The following is a 24,803-nucleotide window of genomic DNA, read 5'->3' on the forward strand; positions in this document are numbered from 1 at the left end:
ACCAGTCGTGGTCGGGGTGTGGAGCCACGTAATCGAGGCCTCGCTCATACACCCACCTGACTCACCATGAGCTGTCAATCATGACATCACATCCCCTTTTCATACAGCCCCCCCCCCCACACACACACACACACACATACCCCCCACTCCAAATAAAAGTTGGACTGTTGTATAGAACATGAATAAAAACCAAATGCAATCATTAGCACATGAGCTGTGTTTATTGACAAAAGTTATCTTACCCAATCCTGATACTATCACCTGTTAACATTCATTCATTCATCTTCTGTACCCGCGTATCCCTTTCGGGGTTGCGGGGGGCTGGAGCCTATCCCAGCTGGCAATGGGCGAGAGGCGGGGTGCACCCTGAACCGGTCGCCAGCCGATTGCAGGGCAACATAGACAGACATACAGACATACAACCATTCACACTCACACTCACACCTATGGACAATTTAGAGTCACCAATTAACCTAATGCATGTTTTTGGTCTGTGGGAGGAAGCCGGAGTGCCCGGAGAGAACCCACGCATGCACGGGAAGAACATGCAAACTTCACACAGAAAGGCCCTGCCTGACCCAGGGATCCTTGCTGTGAGGCACGCGCACTACCTGCTGCGCCACCATGCCGCCCCCACCTGTTAACAATGAACCTGTTTACATGTGGAATGTTCCAAACAGGTGGAGCATTCCACAACTTTCCCAGTCTTTTTTTACTCCTGTCCCAACTTTTTTGAAGTGTGTTGCTGGCATCAAGTTCAGAATAAGCACATGTTTACAAAAATCAATGAAGTTGATGAGGTCAGACATTAAATACATTATTTTTTTGCCATGTTCAATTGAGTATACGTCAATATGAATGAGCCAGAATGAGCAAGTTATCACATTCTCTTTTATGGTTTACACATCTTCCAAACTTCTTTTGAATTGGCATTGCAGCATACAATAACTATTTTTAAAAAATCGTAAAAATGAATACATACATCAGACTGAGAAGAATTACCTAAAATGATAGAAATGTCATTCATCTTTATATACAGTCAATGGTCTCAGCAAGTCCCGAGGTCACTATGGCAATATTTTCAAAGTAGGCTCGTAGTGAAGCGCTAATTTTTTGGGGGTCATGCAATAACCTGTAAGCACAGCACTAATATCACTTCACACATGCAGCAAACACAGAGCAACATCAGCATTTATTTGAGGTTATCTTTCTGGCCCCCCTGACAAATGTAAAACCTATACCAACACCACCAACTCCTGAGGGGAATTTAAGCAGTGGACCAACCAACCGGCAAAAGCATCTCTTGAGCCATGCTACTACCAAAATTCAGAAAATTCAAGGGCAACATGTCCTTCACAGTCTCCATTACTGCTAGGGTGTTAGGGCTGTGGTCTCGAGGTGATCTTCCCCTGTTGATATGTTTTTTTTTTTCCTTCTTCTCAGCAGACTGGAGCGAGAGAGAGGCGGGGCCAAGTTACTCTAGAAGCGAGCTTCATGAGACACACCTGCACCTCATCACCTACTCGGCTTGGCATGCAGCTCGCAGAGAGTATTCCTCGTGTTTCCCTCGTCTCGCTCCTCCTGCCTCCTGTCTATCTCTAGTCTCTGGTTATTCTCACTGTGGTTTTTTCACAGTCGCCTTTTGTTCAGCGTTAGTAGACTGCTCTTCCCAGCCTTGGTGTATTTTGAGTTTTTTTTATTTTGTTACTTTCACGCCAAGTTTTCTTATCGTCTTGTTTTTCGTGCCTTTTTCCCTGTTTTGGTGATTTTCTGTTTTTGCTTGTTAGTAGTATTCCCTGGTTCAGGTGATTTTTTTTTTTTTTTTTTTTGGTTGAATTTTGCATTAATAAATTTTTGTTTTTGACGTCTCTGCTACTGGGTCCTGGCCTTGCTTTACCTCAACCGTAACATAGGGACTTGTCCTTCAGTAGGTACTTCCTTGTGAAAATATTGTACTTTGGATCATCCAGATAAACAGGCACTCTTTCAGGAAAAGAGGCATAGCCGTTGAATAATTGTTGTATTAACTGATTTGAGTGAACTTGACCCTTTGATTATTGAAATCATCATTGATTATTTTGCTATTGATTCATGGCCTGAATGTTTCTGCAGTCACCATGCTTTTCAGTGCGTTGTCTCCAGTCCATTGTAACCAGTTAGAGGCTTTCAGTGGCTGCTGACTCCACCACAGCCCTAATGGCTAAAATCCATCTGATAAAAAGGAAAGAACACCCACTCTCTTCTTCCTTCACTACATATCCGCTGCAATGGCCTGCAATTCAATTTGTCTCCCAGCTCCAGCCATCATTACCGCCAAAGGCACATTCATCAAAAGAGATGCGCCTTGCTTTTTTGACCCTGCTGCTCTTTATATGATGTGTGTAGTTTGTTAGAGAACAATCATCTCATTTGCTGCTCTGGGGTGGTCACTGGCCTGTTTGAACTAATGGTACAACCAACATGGCTGCAACATGCACGTAGGTTGCTCACACACAACCACTTAACAGACATGTATGTGTGTTATTTCATCTTGTCTTTTATCTGTCATTGCTACTGTTTACTATTATTCCATATTCTAAGTAAAATTAAACAAATGCATTTACATGACAGATGAAGTCTAGCTGCAGTGTAGCTATGCTCAAACAGTTATTTCTTTCTGTCCTTTCTAAGGTTCCAGTGACCACCAAACAACAGAAAGAAAACAGCACAACTGGCAGTGGAATGATTGCATCAGTCAGTCACCAGAGTAAATTTGGTTTTGAATTTCCCTGCAGGTCCAAGCTGCTGTCAGGATTCAGGAAAACAAAAAAAATCAATGAGCTCCTTGCCTTCCATGTAACTCAAACTCTTAGTTTGATGATAAAAACATCAGGACATAAGTTTCCATTTGCCTGTTGTTGGAAATTAAGTTTCTGAACAGACCTTGGGTGTTCCTGCTTTTTCTTCCTCTGCTGTTGACAGAACATTTATGTCATTCTACCACTCACTGTAAAAGGCCTCCACCCAAAAGAATAAAGAATGAAAAAAGTTAGCATCCAGCCTGAACAGCACGCCAATCCAAACACAGCCCATATTGTTAACGGGTGGCCCGCAGATCACATCTGATCCACCAAAGCTTCCCATCCAGCCCGCAGAATATTAATGAATTCAGAAAATGTGCCCATTGCACATTAACAACTGTGTCTATCAACGATCCCAGAGCATTACTGGTACCCATGTATGTGGAATGTGATATGGAACTATTCTACAAATGACAATGTTTTATCAGTATTGAACTTTACTGCCATCTACTGGTTTTATGACTTATGGCTAAATGCCCTGTCTCCCAGTGTTAACGAATGTGAAAAATAACTTGTGCGTCCACCCTGTGATTGAGATCCACTCCAAAATCAATGGGTTCTTCCTTGGCTGATGTTACATCCTTTAACCAACTTTCATGAAAACTGGGCACATAGTGTTTTTGTCATCCTGCTGATAAAACAACAAATAAACCAACATTCAACTGAACCAAAAACATAAGCTCCTTATGTTAGATAACAAAGAATTGTCTCCTGTAAAATCAGACACACAGAATGTTTCCTACCTTCTTAAAATATTACTCAAGTTTTTTATAATCCTTCATCCAGGAGAACACACCGAAAAATCTGGACATTTCACTAAAAAAAGTAGTCCTTAATAGTAGTAGTAGTCCTCATTATATAATGAGCAAGAAAAATTAATCTGAACCAGTGAACTTTGTCATCAAAACAGCTGCCTGCTCCTGTCAGTAACAGGGTTGATGAGAGCAGTGAGACTGAACTAAAGTCAAAACAATATAAAACAGGCACAACGATGAGTTCAAAGATGCTAAACAGCTCCATAGAGCTGGGATGAGCTGCAGAACTGCAGAACTGCAGGGGTGTCACTGAGAGTGATGCCTTTCACAATACACATAGTATTTTAATACATTGTTATTCTAAAAATGTTGATTAGTGCAGCTTTAACTGCACTTAACTACTTATAGCAACGAAAACACAACCAAAATCTTAACCATAGGCATCCTTGTGGCATTGGGCTAAGATGCAACCATTAAAGGCATTATAAATGGTTCAGATCCAGACATTTGTTGCACCTCTCTCTCTTTCCCTCATTTCCTTTCATATCTTTACTTTAAAAGCTTTAAGAAAGAAAGAAAGAAAGAATCCCAGAGAACAAACCAGAGAGAAATAGCAAATCCTTTCCTCCTTTGGTTGAAACACAGCTTTTAGTACTCAATAACTGGCAAATGGGTTGAAAAACACAAAAATGACTTGTTAAGAAGAAGGTTTTTTCCACCTTCTGTCTGTAGGAGGAAATAAACCTACACTATGCTAGGCCATATTTGCACGTCTCTTGGGTTGAGTTATAGAGACGGTGAGCATCTGGCTCATTCTGCGTGGGCCAGACAGCAGTCACTCCACTAATAAGGGCAGCAACATGTTGCTTTGAAACACGCTGGAAGGGGGAGCGCACTGTCTGGCTCTTCAAAAGCATCCAACCCCAGCCACAGGCAGCAAAAGATGACAGCAGGGAACAAATCCCATTCCAGCTGCTGTAACCTGCATCTGTGCTTAACTGGGTCCAACTGGGGTTATCACAAGGTTACAAACACTCTGCATTAGCCTGCTGTGTAGCCCCGGAGTCAAGACATAAGCTTGTGTGGCAAAGGATGTTGCAACATGTTGCTGAGTGGAGGGATTTCCAAGATCACAATGTGGATTAAGGGATTACCTCATACACTATGTTGTGGGTTTGGATTTAGAGCCTGTTCAAATGATGTGCATGTGTTAGATGGACATAAAAAATACTTGTTTAGAAGTTACTTAGCATCATATCATCTCTTAACTGAGCAATCCATCTGTCAGTACTTTCAGAAGGCTTTACATACTGTGGAATTAACATGTTGAACTGAAGCTTCAACAATCATTTCCATCTCCACTATCAGTGAATGCACTCTTTGCCTTATGTGAGATTAGTTATTTAACTGTGGCTTGGTACTGTTGGATTTTAATTGGCAGTTATTAGCCACAGAGAGCAGCTCCCGCACCAAGAAGCCAATATTTACTCAGCACTGATAACTGGAAAACAAAGGGCTCATTTAGTGGAAATGTCTTTGTTTCTTGTAATGCCTGGGCCTCCCTTCCTGTACGCCTCCTTCTAATCACCACCCCTGTTTAAACAGTTCAAGTCTCTCATCTTCCTCTATTCCCATTTTACACACCCCAATCCTTTCTCTTTTCTATCCTCTCTCGGTCCTTTTTTCTGCAGGGACCTGACAGGAACTCGACAAGCCTTAGCACACAACAAAATAGGTGCCACACTGAAAAGCTGCTTTGACAAGTCAGACAAAGGTGAAATCTATTCTTGACCAGAAGTGTTTTCCAACATTAGATTTTAGTTTTACATGAGAGAGAGTTTCAAGAATGAAGACTAATTTGTTGGTTTGGTACAATACACATCTGGTTAAGTTTCCCAGCTCTGATAAAAAGCAACACAATAGGATTTTCTATGGGAAGCTCCTGCGGATTGGACAGTCCAAAACATGGCGAGACAAACACAGTTCACTACACCAAATGAAGAGTGGAATACAAACCTAACAGCTTGCCTGGTCCCACAAAATGCTGAATATTGTGAAGGGAAAAACAGTTTGATGAACAGAAGATGAATTAAAAATCTAAAACTTCCACTTAGTCGTGTCCCCACAGTGTTGCAAGACAGGGGTAAATACTGTTTTCACCATTTTTTTCTCCCAAATACCCTTCGATTTGGAATTTGCTATCCAGTCCAGAAAAGTGACCCTAGATCATTCTCACTGTTGGGCTCTAAATATTTTGGAAATCTGTTTTTCTTTGGGCCCTCTTCAGTCTACTCAGTGTTTAGACTGAATCTCTGATAGGAAGATAAATTTAAAGCATTTGGATAAATTGTGAAGCAGTGCGTGGTTATTATTTTGTTTTCTGTTTAATGTGTTGTGTGTAAGGTGTGAGGTGTGAGGTGTGACCAGGATGTTCGGTGGGCAGACGGCACACCTGATCCTCATCCACTGATTCTCTCCCCGTTTAAGCGACGTGGCGGAGATGTCTCGTTGCCAGATTGTTCAAGCTTCATGTTAGACTTTACAGACATTTCATGTCTCTTGTATTCCTGGTAACACTAGTATTGCTCCTTGTCGCCTGTGAGCACATCTCAGTTGAGTTTGGTTTGTTAGTCCATAGCGTGTTTCTCTAGTTTTGTTTCCTTGTTCTAGCTGTGTGTTAGTTTCTACCCGCTAACCACGGTGCAGTTGATTGTTTTGTTTAAGGGCTGTTTTTTGTCTTGGAGATTGTGTTCTTGTGTTTGTTCTCATACTATTGTATCAGGGTTTTCCGTTCCTGTTAATAAACCGTTTTGGTTTAAACAGCTCCCTTCATTCCATGCTTTGTGTCTGCCCCTTGGGTCCTATTTAAATTTAAAGAAAATCTAAACATAACATAAATAGTCGAGGGAAGCGAGATGGACAAACAAAAAGAGAAAGAAATATATGAAGATGGTGCTGAAAACCGGAGAAAGAAGATTTTGAAGTTGATGGCTGATGATGAAGGTCCATCCAAACTAAAGACTGGAGGAAAATGGTGTATAAAATTAAATTATGGGTACATGGGAAATTCAATCTATACATTTCCTATACGCTAATCGCCTCAGTTGAAGAACATAGCCATGACACACAGTTGCCACTGCTGTGCTGAATTTATCTTTTTCACAGAAATACTGTTTCCCTGCTTTCATGTTGTTAATTAAACTTTACACTTCCTGGAGATGTGTGTCAGCTGCAGACTACATCATTTTAAGGAGGTTCTGAATACACTCTGTGTTACACTGGAAAAGTGACAAACACAAGCATAGTCTTAGATGTCAATATGCTTGATCGAGTGCACTTTCGATATACCTATAAAGTATACAGTATGTTCAAAGCTGATAGCTGCAACAACAATGGCGAACAAGAATCAGGTCAGAAAACAGGAGGTTTCTTTCCTAAAATATCGTCAAAATACTTAGAAAAGAGGGGAAATTAGAATGTCTCTAATAACACCCTGCCTCCTTTCATGTCAGGTAAATAAGGGCTCCACACTTCATCTTACAATTTATTGTAGATAACTATAAATTTCCCCTAAGGACAGGCTCATATGGCTAACAGGAACACTGCACTGTTGCTGGATGACATTAAAACCTTTCACACAGCCATATGTATTAGGACTTGGAAATGAAAATGGCAAACATTAAAATGAGAACTCATTCAGAATTGCAAAGCACCATCACAAATGCATAGTAACAGCCTTGCCATCACCAACAAGACCTCCTATTATCCCTTCCCCCACGTCTCCTTTCAGAGCTGTTTTGCAACAGACAGCAGCAGATTTCTCAGCTTACAGCTCATTAATTCAGAGTGGTTACTCCAGAAATGGCAATTGTCCATGACAAAAAGGAGGAGAGAAAAAAATACTCAATTTTATTCCTCAGTCTGACATGGAAAAAGATTTCTAGGATATATTAGAATACATCCTGAGTGCCCAGAAAATAACACCTGTTGGATGTTCTATAGGATTCCAGCAAAAATGCTGCTGCATCTTATTTAAAACATTTTCAGATTACAAATTTGCTAAATTTCCTTTGTTCTGTGTTGCCTCAGTTCTATGATTTGTCTTAAAGAGGTGGACTTGGTGTTGTGTTTGACGTTAGCTTTCAAGTTGCTTCTAATATTTTGTCCACCTCATTTACATACACTACTTACAAAAAGTTAGGGACATTCAGCTTTTGGGTGAAATTTCAGGATGAACCTAAAATGCACTATAACCTTTACAGGTGAACCTAATTTCACCTTCTCTAAACTTTTGAATGCACATGTCCAACTGTTCAATGTTTCAGTACTTGTTGCACAACTTACTCTAATAAGGAGCTGAACGGCAAAATTCACAACAGGTCGACCAACAAATTTCCTGGTTCAATTAGAATTGCTATTTAAACAGTCCTCTTCATCGTGCTGTTCACATTTTGACATCATGAGACCACGGCAACACCTAACAATTGATCAACAGTATCTCGCCATTGCAAGGCTTCAAACAGGATGTTCTCAAAGAGAAGTGGCCACTGAGCTTAGCTCTGTGTCACAGAGTGTCATCAGCAGGTTGCAACAGAGATACAGAGAGACTGGAAGAGTAACAGAAAGGCATAGAAGTGGACGTCCTTTGGCCACATCCCACACTGATGACCGCTTCATTGTGAACAGTGCCCTGCGGAACTGCATGATGAATGCCACTCAACTCCAGGCACATTTAAGGTGAGAGGCACCCAAGTGTCACGCCAGAGCTTTCGAAACCATTTACATCAGCGTGGTCTGCGTGCTAGATGACCTGCAAGGGTACGTGACCACACCACCGGGCATAGGCGTCATCGTCTTGCATGGGTCAGGGAGCATTTACGCTGGACGAGGGACCAGTGGGCCTCAGTGCTGTTCTCTGATGGAAGTCGATTCACATTGAGCAAAAACCACCAAAGATGTTGGAGATGTCAAGGAGAGCACTATGCTTCAGCCACTGTTGTCACCAGACGAGCCTTTGGTGGTGGTGGTGTTACAGTGTGGGCAGGTGTGTCTAGTCAACACAGAACTGCCCTACACTTTGTGAATGGTACAGTGACAAGCCCAAACTACTGCCTCTGCATGAACAATACAGGCTTAATTTCATCTTCATGGCTGACAATGCTCCAGCTCATCAAGATCGCATCATTAGGGAACGGCTGCTGGAGACTGGGGTACCTCAGATGGAGTGGCCTGCACTTTCTCCAGACCTGAATCCCATAGAAAACCTATGGGATCAGCTGAGTCGCTGTGTAGAGGCTCGTAATTCTGTACTCCATAACCTCAATGACCTGAGGGCGGCCCTTCAAGAAGAGTGGGATGCCATGCCTCAGCAGACAATAGGTCGACTTGTGAACAACATGAGATGTCGTTGTCAAGCTGTAACTGATGCTCAAGGCCACATGACAAGTTATTGAGACATTGGTATTTTTTGTTGTGGTATACCCACCAATATTGTTGGCTTTTGTTTCAATAAATTGTTTGAGATGAGGAAATCACCATTGCATCTTCTACCTAAAACGCCCTACATTCATGATATAATATCACTGCAGCGTGAACTTCTTACATTTTCCATAAATTTCACCCAAAAGTCAAATATCCCTAACTTTTTGTGAGTAGTGTATATGGGGAGTAACAACATTTAATATAACACAGGTCATCACACCACAATCAACTACAATGTCAAAAATGACCACACACTGCACTTTAAACACCAAAGTAGTAAGTGTCATGAAGACAGGATTAAATAAAGATAAATTATGACTATTCAAAGGAATTGATTTACATTGTACACATTTCTGTTTACTCTCTCTGTTAAAGGTTATGTTAAGTTTGAATATCCATATCATAGACAGTCACTGACAGAAGTCCTCCAACCTAAACTGCAGCAAGTCCAAAACAACCTATGGGATTGTTATCTGACCAGCAACCTCTACGGTTAAGTTCTGGTTAAGTTTCAACAAATAAAACTACTTGCTTAAGGTTGCCAAAATAACCCATCAACTAAATTTATTACATTTAGTATCAGAGTTCTCAACTGTATCAGACGGTCTCAAGCAGTGGAGGAAGCTTGCTCGGATCTGTTAACACACAAGCTCAGTAGCCACTATGATTTCATCCATAGCAATTCTTTCTTCTAGCTTTAACATTAAGGATCAAACTTAATTCTTGTTCTTCGAAATAGTTCAACAAAGCAACCCTTACTTAAGCTTGGATTCCAGTGTCAGAGTCAGAAACCTAGTACCCCAACCACCGATCCCAACCTCCTCTCAAGAGGTTGTTTGTCAGACAAGGGTAAGCATGGTTGATTTCAGTCTTTATCTGGTGAGAATAATCTCTGTGAACCTTAAAACTGCTTGTCAGATTTGAAATTTGGTGCCTCGAAGCTCAAAACCACAAATCAGGTACCATGACATCTTCAAACTGCTCAAGAATAAGGTTAATGATCATTTGTGAGTTTTTGTAAACAGAGTGCTCATTCACGAACATCCCAAGCATTTTGGATTTCAATACATCTCAACTGCTAAATTTTCTTTCCTAATTTCTTGGTCATCATATCAACATATACTCAGTGGCCACTTTATTAGGCAGGCTCATAAATTCATTTAAATACCACAAATACATTTACAACATGTTCAGTTTTGATTGATAATGTTAGAGTGATGTTAATTTTACTATAAGTTTATCATTTACAATGTAGTTTGCAGTGGTGTTGTACTGGACTGCATTACATTGAGATCTCATGTTTTGACCACTCCATTCACAAACATGAGGAGGGTAAACTTTCATTACAATGCAGTCCAGTACAACATCACCACTAACTATGATCTCACTAATAACTATAGAAGTGATTTAATATCTCTCAGAAAGCTTGACCAAACTGGGCATTATAAGCTTAATAAAGGTACAGTACAGAATACAGGGCTCGAGACTGCGACCAAAATGGTCGCATATGCGACCTTTTTTTCAGAGTTTGCGAGTAAGAATTTCATCTGGTCGCGTTCGTGCGAGTGCATCAGTTTTATGGCTCCGTGTTAGACATTGTGGTTGAAAGTCGTCCCTTTTTTCACTGGTTTAGTCAGCCGCCTCCACCTGCACTCTCTCCTGTTGAGACAGCGCCATCACGTGCACATAAGCCGTCGCGTAAACACGCAGCGCACAGAACTTCAAGACACCAAGACTAGCGTTTCGCTATTCTCAAAAATGAAGGGGTCTGTTGCTGATTTTTTCCAAAAAAAACCAAAAAATTTGTTACGGGATCGACACAATTTAAGCTGGAAACTGTGAAGTTACACAACGCCAGCATAAAACACAAAACCTGTCGGGACCAATGCATCACCCGAAACACTGAGCCCCTCCCGACTTTTTTTCAGCGGATGGATGAGAGTAATCGCTCAACAGAAGAGAACGAAATGGTCATTAAGTTTAACACTGCCTATAACATAGCGAAAGAGGAACTCCCGTTCACACAATTCAAATCCCAGATCGCACTGATGAAAAAAAAAAAACGGGCTGAATGTGAACCCAACCTATGCCAATGACAAGGCATGTGCCCAGTTCATAGGAAAATCATGTGCTGGTGCGACCAACTGAGAAAGTTGGTCGCACCAGTGCTACCAGTGGAAAAGTTAGTGTAGAGCCCTGGAATATGTGCAAGTGTCCCTAATAAAGTGGCCAAGGACAATACATTTGAATAACTTCCCTTTGACTCATTACTTGCAATAATATTTTATTTAATGGATTTATAATTAAAAAAAATTAAACTATGGTATTTTGTTTTGTTTTGTTTTTTTAATCTGAAGAATTCTGATAATTTTGCTCAGTGTTTTGTATTATAATTCACATCATTACATATCAAACCACTGGTTACTTGTTGTAACACCCCTATGACTGACAATGTAACATCCACTGTATCTAATTTTTAGAAACAAACAAAGTTTATTGATAGCAACAGCAGATACTAAAAGAAAATCTGGCATTCCAGAATTAAAAATGAAACAGTTTGTAGTATTAAAAGGAAAGCATATATTTAAATGTATATATTTAAGCCTTGGATTCTCTTGCCAGATTTCTAGTGTTGTTTTTCCTCCCACAAGCTTTTCATCATATGCCGACAAACATTTCACAGTTTGTTGTGTCACATTATTTATACAACAAGCTTGAATGTTGAAGCTGTACAAATTACTTTTCTGTATCTGTTTTCTATATTTACTGCTTACGTGACTCAAAAGTGTTGATTTTCAGATTGTCTTGTTGATCAAGATTTTGAATCATTACATGAACCTGCTACCCTATTACACGTCCAAAATTCTCAGGAAACCAGCTGTCATATGTGTGACTATAGCATACCTTCGTATTTCATCTTCAATGAAACAGCAGATAATTAATTGTAATTTATTAACTATTCAATAATGACAATAATTCAATAACAACATAATAATGTAAACTAATTTAATAATCAACTAACTGGTAAAAATCAGAATCATTAGCTCATGTATTTTAAATCTCATAGATTAAATCACTGTAGAACTGGAGGTGGGCATTTGAATGCCACATTTTTCACATTTCTACTGGCTAACTGGTTGATTAAAATCCAATCAATACATTTAAAATAATGACAATAATCATTTGTTCTAATTCAAACTTTTCAAATTTTGAGTGTATCACACAATTTTCAATACAGCAGTCTTGTAAACTTCACATGGCCTTGTCTGTATAGGTATAGGTGACCCAATGTGGAATCCATGACCATGTCCTCAATAAGCTTATGTCTAATCTCATCACGGTAGAGGGGTTTGTGCATCCCTGGTAGATGTGTTGTCAGGGGCAATAGCTACTGGTAAAATCAAATTGGTCCCAGAGTAGGGGCCAGACTAAAAGCGATTGACAAACCCTATGATGGTTCCTTCTAGAACCAAACCTGGGGGGAAAGCTCGCTGGGAACCATCTGGCGACCAGAACTAGTCAGGCACAGGCCAAAAGGAGCACATGAACTACATCTGCTGCCATGTGGACCCACCACCTGAGGAATAAGCATTGGGGTTGGATGCACTGCCAGCCTTCTTGGTGTCTCTGTGTGGGGTCCAGTAAAGGATACTGACTAGGCACTAGTAATACAGACATTGTCTTGGGCAGTTGTGCTGAAAAGGGAACTGAGCCAAAAGGCAAAGCTTTTGATTTACCATACAATCTACATTCCAACCCCCATCTAAGATCATCAGCTTTGGACAGAGACTGAAAGAAAGACACTACAATACAAGCTGTGGAAAAGAGTTTTCTTTATGGGGTGAGCACCGTTAGAGGTAGGGGTACGAAGCTCAGACATTCACAGGGAGCTGTATCAAAAGGAGACAGCTGAGATGGTTTGTGCATCTGATCAGGATGCCTCCTGGCTGCTGCAGTAATATTTTTAGATAGTACAGCTACAAGAGAAGTTGTAGACCAACACATGTTCCATTATTCAGCTGTATATCAGCCATAGAAAGTTTAGATTGTATGTCAGTTCCAGAAGAGACTATAAAGGCTGCCAAGCTGACAGAAATAGAAATACATGTGTGTGTCTTGTGAAAACTGCAGGCATGTTATATGGATGACTGTGAAATAGATTTGATGTGTATGATTCTCAGATAACCCAATATATGTGATTTTGAGTTATAAAAGCCCAAGGGCCCTTATTTTATTTTATGAACATACTCATTTTTTGTTACCATTATGTTTCAGAATATAGATTGGATACTGCCAACCTCTGAGGTCATGATGGGCAGAATGCCAAGCCAACGGAGAATTAGAAGCAAATAGTAGAAAATTCCCTAAAATGGATGAAGAGGTGTGGTGCCCTGGAGAGACCCCACAATGGGGACGCTAACCAAGAGATATAAGGTGATGCTTTCTGATTCAGTTTCAGTTTCTGTGCTCACGAACCTGCCTCTGTGTTGCTATTTTGTTGAATTTACAGTAAAACCTGAGAATTGTATCTGACTCTGCCTTTCTTCATCTTATTTTTTGAACTTTTCTAAAAGAATTAAGTGTAAAATTAAGTATTGTGCAGGATCTGAAGATTCACTGCTCCATCTGAAGAGCTTTTTCTAGAATATTAATGGCAAGCCAGCCAGAAGAGGCAAGGTCTCTCCTGGGCAGGGCATCTGCTGACCAGAAGAACAGCAGCCAACTGTTAGGAAACAATCTCATCTGGTTTGGGAATGTTTTGGGATCCTCCAGCAGGGGCTGGAAAATGTTGCTGAGAGAGGGACATCTTAGCTTGCTGCCACCACAACCCAGTCCGAACCCGCGGCAGAAAATAAATGGATGGATGGATGGATGGATGTTTATTTCTGAAAATGATGCGTTTTCCTGTCATTTTGTAAAGATCTTGGTCCAAACTGAGATACTTCTAAAATACAAAAAAGTCAAAATCTCTCTCTCCATCTCTGTCATCTGTGGGGTTTTCGGATTTGGATATGAAAAAAATGGCTTAGTCTGGGTACAGGGTGTAAAAAAACAGAGTAAAACATGTGTTTTCACATTTAGCCAGCTTAAAGTGGATTTACTGTATTCAGTAGGATAAAGGAACCCTGAAAGTAATCAGGATTCACCCCCCCCCCCCCACCCCATGACTGCAGACGCTGGAGACATACGGGAGTTTCATTAATCTAAGTTGCAATGAAATGAAAGCAGAAATAACCGTTTTTGTTTTTTCTTAAGTTTAGAAATTTTCCGAAGTTGAACAAAGCTACTGTGTGTCGTATTTGATATGGCTGTTCAGAGCAAGGTCAATGAAAACATCTCTAATGATTGATCAAGGCCTCCAGCAACACTGAGTTTTCTGAGTTTTACATTGTAGACAGATTCTCCCTGTCCACTATGGTGGATGGAGAAATAAAGTAAATTAATCAACAAATAAAAATATGGCCTTTGCCTCCTGTATAAGCCTTACTTGAAAAGTATTTCTCCAGTAAATTTCTCAGTGAGCCAGGAAGGTGAAGATAGGAGAAGCTGTTGCCCCATGTAAGGCCCCCAATACTGAAGTCATTTACAGTGGCAGACAGATTGGTTCATTTGGCTTTCTGTTAAGTGAAGTCATTTAGGCCAGAGATTAGGCATGTCTAAGAAATAAACAACTAAGGAAGAGAGAACAGACTTCTCACACACATACTCCAAAATGCAGAGTTGCCTATGATTGTTAAACAGTGTTAAACCTACAGTTGAGGACTGACCTGACAGGCGTTATAGAGGAGCTGGTGCTCAAACTTCTTGATGCCCAGGATCTGCTGGAACATCTCATATAGCTGGTCCTTGCTGAGGATGAGCTCGGAGGCGGCACTGGCCGTCATTCTCTGCTGGTGCTTCCTTGGGTCCTCTTCACCTCGGTAGATAGTGTCAAACTTCGCCATCCATGAACTCAGCACTGTCTCTTTGCTCAGGCCATCGATCTCAGGCAGGCTGCGCACCCGCTTCTCTATGTGCTTCTTAAAAACCTCCCGAGAGTCACTGGCCGAGCAGCCACCGCTCTGCACCATCCGGGACACACGGTCACTTTTCAGGAAGACCTGCAATCAAATTGTTAAGTGACACATTAGCTGTTGTTGTTGCTAGAAGGATGCTACTAAAGCTGCAGTATCATGGACAAATATTGCACCTCTCAACTCTTTGACATGCCTGTCTGGATGAACACTGGAACACCTTCAGTTACAATTACAATTTGTCATTTGGCAGATGCTTTTATCCAAAGCAACATACATATGAGATTTTCATACATCACAAGCAAGGTTCTAGACAGGAGAGAACAACAAGAGTAAGTGCCCTAACGCAAATTTCTGGTCTAATTGGACATAGGTGCTACGAGGCAGTGCTACGAGGTAATGCTTAGAGTGCAAAGAGTGAATAGAGGCTTTTTTTTCCTTTTTTCCCTTTTCTAAAGAAAGAAGGTGATCAGTAAAGACCTTGGTCTTTAGCCTTTTCGTAAAGATCGAGAGGGACTCGAATATTCACTTGAATGAAGTTTGGCAACTCGTTCCACCACGAGGGAACCACAGAAGAAAAGAGTCTAGCTAGAGACTTAGGGCCTTTCTGAGTTGGCAACACCAGGCGCTGCTCCTGGGCAGAGCGTAGTGAGCGGGAGGGAGCATAAACCTGAATGAGGGAGTTCAGGTAGGTCGGAGAGGTTTTGGTGGCAGTTTTGTAGGGAGGAATGGACTTATACTTGATGTGGGCAACAACTGGGAGCCAGTGGAGGGATATGAACAGCGGAGTCACATGTGCTTTTTTTGGGCTGGTTGAAGACCAGACGCGCCGCCACATTCTGGATCATCTGCAAGGGTTTTAGCAAGCATGCTGGGAGCCCTGCCAGTAAGGAATTACAATAGTCGAGGCGTGATAGTACCAGTGCTTGCACTAGGAGTTGTGTTGCATGCTCAGACAGGTAGAGTCTGATCTTCCTGATGTTGTACAGTGCAAATCAGCATGGCCGAGCAACAGAGGCTGCATGCTCTTTAAAAGTTATTTGGTCATCAATCATGACATCAAAGTTTCTGGCAGATTTTGCGGGAGTGAGCAGAGCTGAGTCGAGCTGGATAGAGATCCGTTGTTGTACAGAGGGACTGGCCAGGATGACCAAGGAGCTCAGTTTTTGACAGGTTAAGCTGAAGGTGGCATTCCTTCATCCATGCCGAGATGTCAGTGAGGCATACCAATATCCGTGCCAAGACTGTGGGGTCATCTGGTGGGAACAAAAGGAGGAGCTGGGTATTGTCAGCATATGAATGGTATGAAAAACCATGTGAGCGAGTGTGGAGAGGAGGATTTGGTGGTTAACCATGCCAAAGGCAGCCGATAGGTCGAGCAATAGCAGAACAGAGAACTGACCAGTAGCACTAGCTGATCGTAGTGTTTCCACTACAGATAAGTGCGCAGTCTCCGTAGAGTGTCTGCGTTTGAAACTGGGATCATGGGGATCATGCAGGTTGTTCTAAGAAAGGAATTCAGAGACTTGATTAAAGACTGTGCACTCAAGAGTCTTGGAAAGGAAAGTGACAGTGAAAGTGAAACCTGCCTGTAATTTTCAACCTGATATGGGCTGAGTGTAGGTTTTTTTTAGCAGTGGGGTAACTCAGGCTTGTTTAAAAGGAGTGGGGAACACACCAGGTGTAAGTGAAGAGTTGATCATGTGGGTGACAGCAGGGATAAGTGTGGGTAAGATGGCCTGCAAGAGGTTGGAGGATATAGGGTCCAATGGACAGGTAGTGGGGCAAGAGTCAAGCAGAGGGTTGGAGACTTGCTCCTCTGTGACATGGGAAAATGAGGAGAGTGAGGCTCTGTTAGCTGCTGGTATCCTACTGAGTTGGTCAGGCTCAGGCAACTGGTTGCTGATGGTCGAGACCTTATCAGCAAAGAAGGATGCTAAATGATCGGCTGTGAGTAAAGTTGAGGGCAGAGGGATGAGTAGTGAGTTAATAGCAGAAAATAGTTTCTGGGCGTCTTTGGCACTACTGATTTTCTCCTGATAATAGGTTGACTTGGCACTTTCTGGATGGGAGAAGAATGCAGACAGGAGAGTCTGATAGTCCCTGAGGTAAGAGGGATCTCTGGTTTTGCTCCATTTTCTCTCGGCTGCTCTGAGCACCACCCGTTGCTCTCTGATAACACCGGTGAGCCATGGACTGGTGGGGGTTTTACGAGCAACTTTGGATGAGAGTGGGCATAGATTGTTTACAGAGATCATTCACAGGGAGTGAGGAGAAAGCATTGTGAGGAGGCATGGTTGCCGAGACCTCATTGAAGAGCTGAGCCAGTGTGAGGGACCAGAGGTTTCGTCTGAAGGAACTGTTTCCACCATGGTACAGCACTGAATGACTTCTATCGTCACATTGCATATCAGCCTGCCCATCTTCTCTACCTGACAAATATTGACAATTAACTAAAAAAACTATATCTATATACAATACAGTAAATATATAATATAAATATTGTATATCGAATGACAGTTTATTAACAGTAAAATAAGTAGTAGTAGTTGTTTTACTTTGAATTGTCTGAAAAGCTCATTTCTGTGACTGGAACCTGAATTTTGCAAAAAGCCTAAAATATGAAAACAATGAGCAATATTTTTTTTGGCCAGAATACTATCTGTTTTTGAGATTTCATCTTCTATCCCAATATAATTGAAGTAAACTGAGTTTGATTTGTGGTGTTCACAAGACTGAAAACATTGAAAAAATGTAACCACAACATCTGTTTCAAGAAACTGTGTGTTTTGTCGATAATGCACCAAACACAATGTCAACAGTTTGTACAGGGAGCTTTACAAACAAAGAGGAATTTCAATGACAAACTAAACACTTTTTTGTGATTGATGGGTGGTAAATTCCTGTCACCTGCTGTTGAAACTACAACAAGCCCTTTGTAACCCTTCATATATGCTTTCCTCACCTTCTATTTCTGTCTGTCCCCTATCTCTCTCTGGGTGTCTGCCTCAGTCAATTTTAGCCTGAAGCTAAAGCCAAGCTGAGAGCTTTAGGTTTTAATTGAATTGGATAACCTGTGCCACCACCTTCATCTGTTAAAAATCACACCATTCTCATTTAGCTTGCTTGTGCTGCCACATTAACTGATAAGGAAGTGCCAGTCAATGTGTCAGTGCCACTAACCCAACACAGATACAGAATTTTGTTCGCAACCCAATCAACCAAATAAATGTTGGCATTGTACATTTCTGAAAACCACCAATATGGTGAAACAAGAAACATTTCATTTCTTGCACTCACTCTGGTGAGGTTGAGACACAAAAACCACTTGGTTAGAATTAAAGATCATGCTTTTCTTGGAATAAGCATGTCTGGAAAATGTCTCAACCTCTTGTTAAAGATACCTAGTTTTGTTGAGTGCTGCTTGGCAGTCATCTCGCCTGTCACACCACCCCTCCTCCTCCTGATGAAACACGGCTTATATAGTACATGTACTGGTAGACACTTTGATAACTGTTGCAGAACCATTAAAGTCAGATTTAATGTATATATGGCCTGTTTGTTCTTGCCCCCAACAGCACCCTCAAATCTACAAATGTATATGTAATGTATATAGGCTGTCTAGCTGAAATTAATTTGCAGCCACATCCCTGGACAGTCAAACAAATAAGGCGATTAAACAGAATCATTTTGGTGGAAGCAGTTATAATGAAAGGTGTTTTTGCTGTGAGTCCATTATGTGCCTTTCATACCAGTAAGGGTAAGCGAAATAAGTGAAGCACCTCACAAGTCCTGAATAATACAATACATTTCAACAGCACCACAAAGTACAGTCTCCACAATGACCATATGACTCTCTAACAACCATCTCCTGAAAATGACATTAATACTAAATGTTTTATTTGTTCTTCTGGTAATTTCTGAATGCACTGTTCACTGGCAGCGTTTCCCTCTTCATTATGTGCTACCTTCTTGTGGTGGATAAAACTCACAGGAAGGTGGTCAGGTAGTGGTAGGTGTGCAAGACTTTGACACCAGATACCAGGGGCTCCATCCACAAAGGAGATGGCAGTATTCAGTGTAGCATAGGCTACAAAAATGCTTGCTTAAGGTTAGGGAAAGATCGCAGTTTGGTTTAATATAGAAAAAGTAAACACATTCTGTCTCCCTTATTACCCTCCGTTGACAGTAATAAAACAATACCAAGGCTTTCAGTTGTAATTATTGGCGTCTTGTGATTTGGAAAAATCCAAAAACTGAAGCTTTCTCTACCCATTGTGAGTAAATCCAGATGCTTTATGTCAAATGTAAAGTTGCACATCAACAGTGTTGTTCTGACTGTCAAGAAATATAAGATGCAGAGAAGACTGCGGTTCTTCTTTCTTCACATTCTATTTCCTTCTTCTATTCTGGGTGGATCCCTGGCCGTCTGGGAGCACATTATTAAGACTGCCCTGAGGAGCTCAGTGCACTCTCTGCATCATTTATCAGAACCAAGACAAGTTATCTCTGCTGAGGTTTGGATACTTTTCACCACATTATTAGTTTTTCTGCTTGGACAGATTCATTTTAAACCAGAGGAGACTCACAAGGGGAACTTAACAGCTAGCACTTTTGGACACCTGAAATGGCATAAAGGCTGCAGACATTAGCTACTTATAAACAATCATATAGAATTAACATGTAGTATTAAAGATATTCTACAGAGAAACTGTCTTTCTTCAACAGAGGGGTCAGACACAGCTACAAAAGGCACGATTAATGGCTTAACAAACACAGCAGTGTATAACACATATGCAAGTATCTATGCAATCATGATTCATATCAGAGTTGAAAAAGACAACAGTATACTGTGGCAGAGTGAAAAATCCATGAAACAGATCATACAGACTCACATCATAGTAGCTCTGGACAGCATTGATGAAAGCCTCATCGGCTACGATCTGGGTTTCTCCATTGAGGAACGCCTGGAAACGTTCTTTGACAGTCTGCAGCTGCTGCTTACTGATCTGAAGGAGGCATTAACAGACAGGAGACAAAGATGTTATTATGGTTTATGAAAACCACAACTGAAACTTAAAATTTCCTATTTAACAATTCAAATAAAAACAAAACTATACTTTTTTTTTCAAAACTATGCAAAAGTGATATGAGCTCACCATTCATATCCCAAAATACTGATAAGATGGTCTGCAATTAAATACACTGTGTTCTTTTAATTTGTTTTTCTTTTGCTTTTTAGTCTTAAATATAGATCTTTCATTCCAAGGAAAATTTCAGTGCTGTGGATGTACAGCAAGCTTACTTGCCCAAACAATAGGATCTGAAAGAGTATACTAAGGGTGACAGTACACAGAGGGAGCCAGGCATAGATCAGCCACAGGAGGCTGCCTGACAGATGGGCTTACGGCCCAGGTGTTAAGTTTGCTTCATTCACAATTACAATTCATTATTCTCTGATGATCAAGTTTGTTGTTAAAAGTTCTATGGCTCAGGGTTACTTTAGCCCAGTCCTTCTCAAATAGTGGGGCGCGCCCCCCCTGGGGGGGCGCGTGTGACCCTGGGGAACATGCTTTTTTTGCCGTACTAGAATAAAGTGTAATTGCACATCCACTACAGTAGTTGGCAGTGGCGCTCTCATTGTCAGAGTGTGCGCAGGGAGTATTAGCTCTATGGTGTAGGGTTTTTTTTGCACCGAGCAGGCGATATGAAGTGCAGTAAACAAACCCTTAAGAGACAACATGAAGAAATTTTTAACAGGGATGAAAAGAAAGGCGGAGAGAGACGAAGATAATGAGACAAAAGAAAGTCACCCGAAAGCTAAGACGAGGAAATATGACGAAGCATATGTCGCGCTTGGCTTCACTATGACTACAGTGGGAGATGAGGAAAGACCGGTGTGTTTACTGTGTCTAAAAATGCTGGCAGCGGACAGCATGAAGCCAAATAAATTAAGGCGCCACTTGAAGACATTACATCCCAATCACGCTGATACGCCGCTGGAGTTTTTTCAGCGAAAACGTGCCGAATATTGCCAACAATCATCCTGCTTTGTGAATGCTACTTCAGTAAACCAGCGAGCACTGTTAGCATCATATAAGGTGGCGTACCAAATTGCTCAGCTGCAAAACTAAAAACTATCCCTCTGTCCAATGACACTGTCGCCAGACGTACAGATGACATTGCTAACGATCTTCAAGAACAGCTGGTAGATAAACTCAAAGACAAACGTTTTGCCTTACAGTTTGACAAAGCAACTGACAGCAACAAAGACTGTTTGTTTATTTCTTATGTACGTTTTGACTTGACAAACTCCCTGTGTGAGGATCTACTTTTTTGTAAATATGTCAGAGACAGGGCCACAGCTGAAGAGCTATTCAAAATGCTGGACTGCTTCTTGACTGAGAATGGGCTGAAGTGGGAGAACTGCATTGGTGTTTGCAGTGATGGTGCACAAACCATGGCAGGGAAGAGAAAAGGGCTTCAAGCACTTATCAAGAAGGCCTCACCTAATGCTGAGTGGACACACTGTATTATACACAGAGAAGCACTTGCATCAAGGCAACTTTCTCCTGAATTAAGTGAGGTTATGACTGACATTATAGGTGTAGTCAATTTTATAAAGACCAGACCACTAAAAACAAGAGTCTTCTCTGCTATCTGTGAGGAGATGGGAGCTGAACATCAAGCTGTGCTGTTTCACAGTGAAGCACTCTTGTCCCGAGTTTTTGAGCTTAGAGAGCAGATAAGAGTGTTTTTGGAGCAGGAGCACAAGTATGAAGTCGCAGAAAAATTTAGTGATGAGAACTTCCTGGGAAAACTGGCCTACCTGAGTGACATATTTGGAAAGCTAAATAAACTAAATCTACAGCTTCAAGGGAAAGATAAACACCTGCCTCAGGTCACAGACAAGATCGGCTCTTTCACTCGAAAGCTTGCAAAGTGGGGCAGGCGACTTGATGAAGGAAACACTGATTCATTTGAGAACCTGCATGAATTTGTGGACACTACTGACTATGATGCTATCTCAGTGATTCCACACATTAAGCAGCATATTTCATCAGTGATGGGATACTTTAAAAAGTACTTCCCTGAAAACAGTTCCCAGTATGACTGGGTGAGAGATCCTTTCAGTGCACCAGCTCCAACTGGTTTCAGCTCTGCAGAGGAGGACCAGTTCATTGACATGACGCCTGACTCCACATTGAGACTGAGGTTCACATCACAGACACTCAGTGAATTCTGGCTGAGTGTAGAGAGGCAGTATCCACTCTTAGGGCAGAGGGCTATAGGCATTCTGCTTCCTTTTGCAACATCTTACCTTTGTGAGACTGGCTTCTCTGCTGTTGCTGCACTGAAGACCAAGTACAGGTCCCAGCTAAACATTGAGCAGGAGCTGAGAGTTGCAGTATCATGCTTCAAACCTCGCTTTGAAAAGCTGTGCACTGCAAAACGTGCTCATTGTAGCCATTAATCCTGACTTCCTCATTTTGATTAAAAAAAAAAAAAAAAAAAGAAAGAAAAAATCAGCACAAATTGTTTTATTCATTTTTGTTTTGTAGGTTAAAGTGTTTTATATATTGTGCTCCTGAGTTAATGTTGCTGAAGTGAATTTGAATTTGTTATTATTTATTGATTTTATTTAATTTTATTTTTCAGCATCAAATGGTGCAATAAGTCGGTCAAAAATGTTTACAGTTTAAACAAGGATTTATTTTTTTTAATTTCAGGCAAATTGATGCACTTAAAATCTTTTCTGTTACAGACTAAAAAACAATGTTAATAAAGTTATTCTTTGTTGTAAGTTGAACTATATCTCTTTCTTTTTTCTTTTTTGTTTTCTTTAATGTTAACAAGGATACAATGTTATGCAGAGGTGTACTTATAACAATTTTATAGACAAATGCTATTATTTATAGTCGCGGAGGAGAGTGGGTGGTGGGGTGGGGGGGCGCAAATTGTTTTCTTCTTGCTAGGGGGGGCGTAACAGAAAATAATTGAGAAGCACTGCTTTAGCCAATTCACAATGCAAAATCAGAGGACATCTGTCAACTTTTCCTTTGAATATGTCACCAGCCTCCAGATCAAAATAAAAGGGAGACAGAAAATATCAATTACTGTTAACAATATTAATTTATCCCAAACTCAGTATTTTCAAGGGACACTTTGCCATGGTAATTATATTCATTGGACTCACTATGAGCCCTGTAAAGTGTTTTTATAATCATCTTTGGATAGTATTTAGAGACCAACAGCAAATAAACAAATGTGCATATTTGGTCATACGATCTACATATGTTTGGTTTTAGTGTGCTTCTTCATGCATCTCCCATAGGCTTCAACAGAACTGGCACCAAGACTTGGCACCAAGCAGAGCATTAGAATGTTGGTGTTGTGATGTAATGACCCTTCCTTCTTTTATAGTTTCCTTGAATTATGGTCACCACAAACACACAGTAAAAACTGATGTTCTCACTGTGTGTTTATGGTGGTTTCATGAAGAGTGCAAAACAGGCTCTGTGATGAATACTTTGGCCATCAGCTTCATGTTTAAAGTGGGACTTGGTGACAGGTGATATGGGTGGATGCCTGATGGCTTTAGATAGGAACATTGTTATGCTTTTCAGACAAACAGGTATGCAGTGTCTCTTTTTCTGATCGCCTGTAACAATAACTGATAAACTTGAAATGTTCTGAACTTTACATTAATATTTTATGTGAGTGACATTTTATGAGTTAAGTATTGCCTGTGTAAACTGCAGGCATCAAATATTGTGAGAGTTTGCATAAGACTTTGTAACACTTTAACACCCTATTTAGAATTTATAAGCACTTTATAAAGATGTAATACATGGTTTACAACACATGATAATGTACTTGTAAGCAGATTTATTGACAGTTTCAGATGTGTATGGATGTACATTTTATGTCAATGATTGTCATTCATTATCTGTTTATACACCATCATCCACTGATGTGTGCCCACAAGAGGAGTTTTAGTCATTGGAAAATACATGAATACACATTTATATCTACCTACACCAATATTATAGTGTGTTATCAATCATTAAATGTTTATATGCTGCTTATAAACACTTCTGCTTCTCTGATTTTATAATGTATCTGATTTTTTTGGTTATTTGGTTTTTAATTTAAAGGGTTTATTTTTGTATATTATTTTATGAAGTGTTTGTCAGTATGCCACATTAAACAGATGTATTTTTGGTTGAGACTTCCTCGATACAAGCTTCAATAGCACCCCGTAGAAGCACTTCTTCTGTTTATGAACCAAATATGAAGCCACCCAGGTATTCCCCCTGCCTCTCTGCCACATTTAGGAATGGGGTGGGCCTGATGTCATGTTGGTCAGACAATAAATTAGTTCTTTATGCTACAGCTTTTGTTGGAGTTTGCTCTTTAGACTTTTTCTCTTCTCTATGCATCTTGGAAGTAGTTGAAATGGTGCCAGAAATTCTACTGTATATCTATAGGCCGTGTATAAACCTAAAGGTAAAAAAAAAAAAAAAAAAATGTCAAAACACTCTTCAAATGTCTCCACAGAGATTCATTTAAAGATGTTTCAGAGATGCCTGAAAGAACCAGAGCCAGCATGAACTAGTTAGACAAGCTGTGGCGTCATGCTTCAATAAAGCTGCTGTAGTGAGAGCAGGACAAGAAGAGGGAGGCAGCATCTGCTTAATGAGAAACCCTAC

At 40.7% G+C, this 24,803-nt stretch overlaps 1 protein-coding gene across 3 annotated transcripts in view; it reads right to left on the reverse strand.

Annotated features, from left to right (window-relative positions):
* cadpsa (Ca2+-dependent activator protein for secretion a) overlaps positions 1 to 24,803 on the reverse strand; it is a 196,222-nt gene that overhangs the window by 134,035 nt on the left and 37,384 nt on the right. For all 3 annotated transcript variants that reach the window (XM_076749685.1, XM_076749676.1, XM_076749669.1), the window contains exons 2-3: positions 19,986 to 20,099; positions 14,845 to 15,177 (exon numbers count right to left, since the gene is read on the reverse strand). In XM_076749685.1, the coding sequence (XP_076605800.1) occupies positions 14,845 to 15,177; positions 19,986 to 20,099 (447 nt within the window). The remainder of the gene's footprint in view (positions 1 to 14,844; positions 15,178 to 19,985; positions 20,100 to 24,803) is intronic.

The sequence above is a fragment of the Chaetodon auriga genome, chromosome 2 (assembly GCF_051107435.1).
Source record: "Chaetodon auriga isolate fChaAug3 chromosome 2, fChaAug3.hap1, whole genome shotgun sequence".
Classification (NCBI taxonomy): domain Eukaryota; kingdom Metazoa; phylum Chordata; class Actinopteri; order Chaetodontiformes; family Chaetodontidae; genus Chaetodon; species Chaetodon auriga.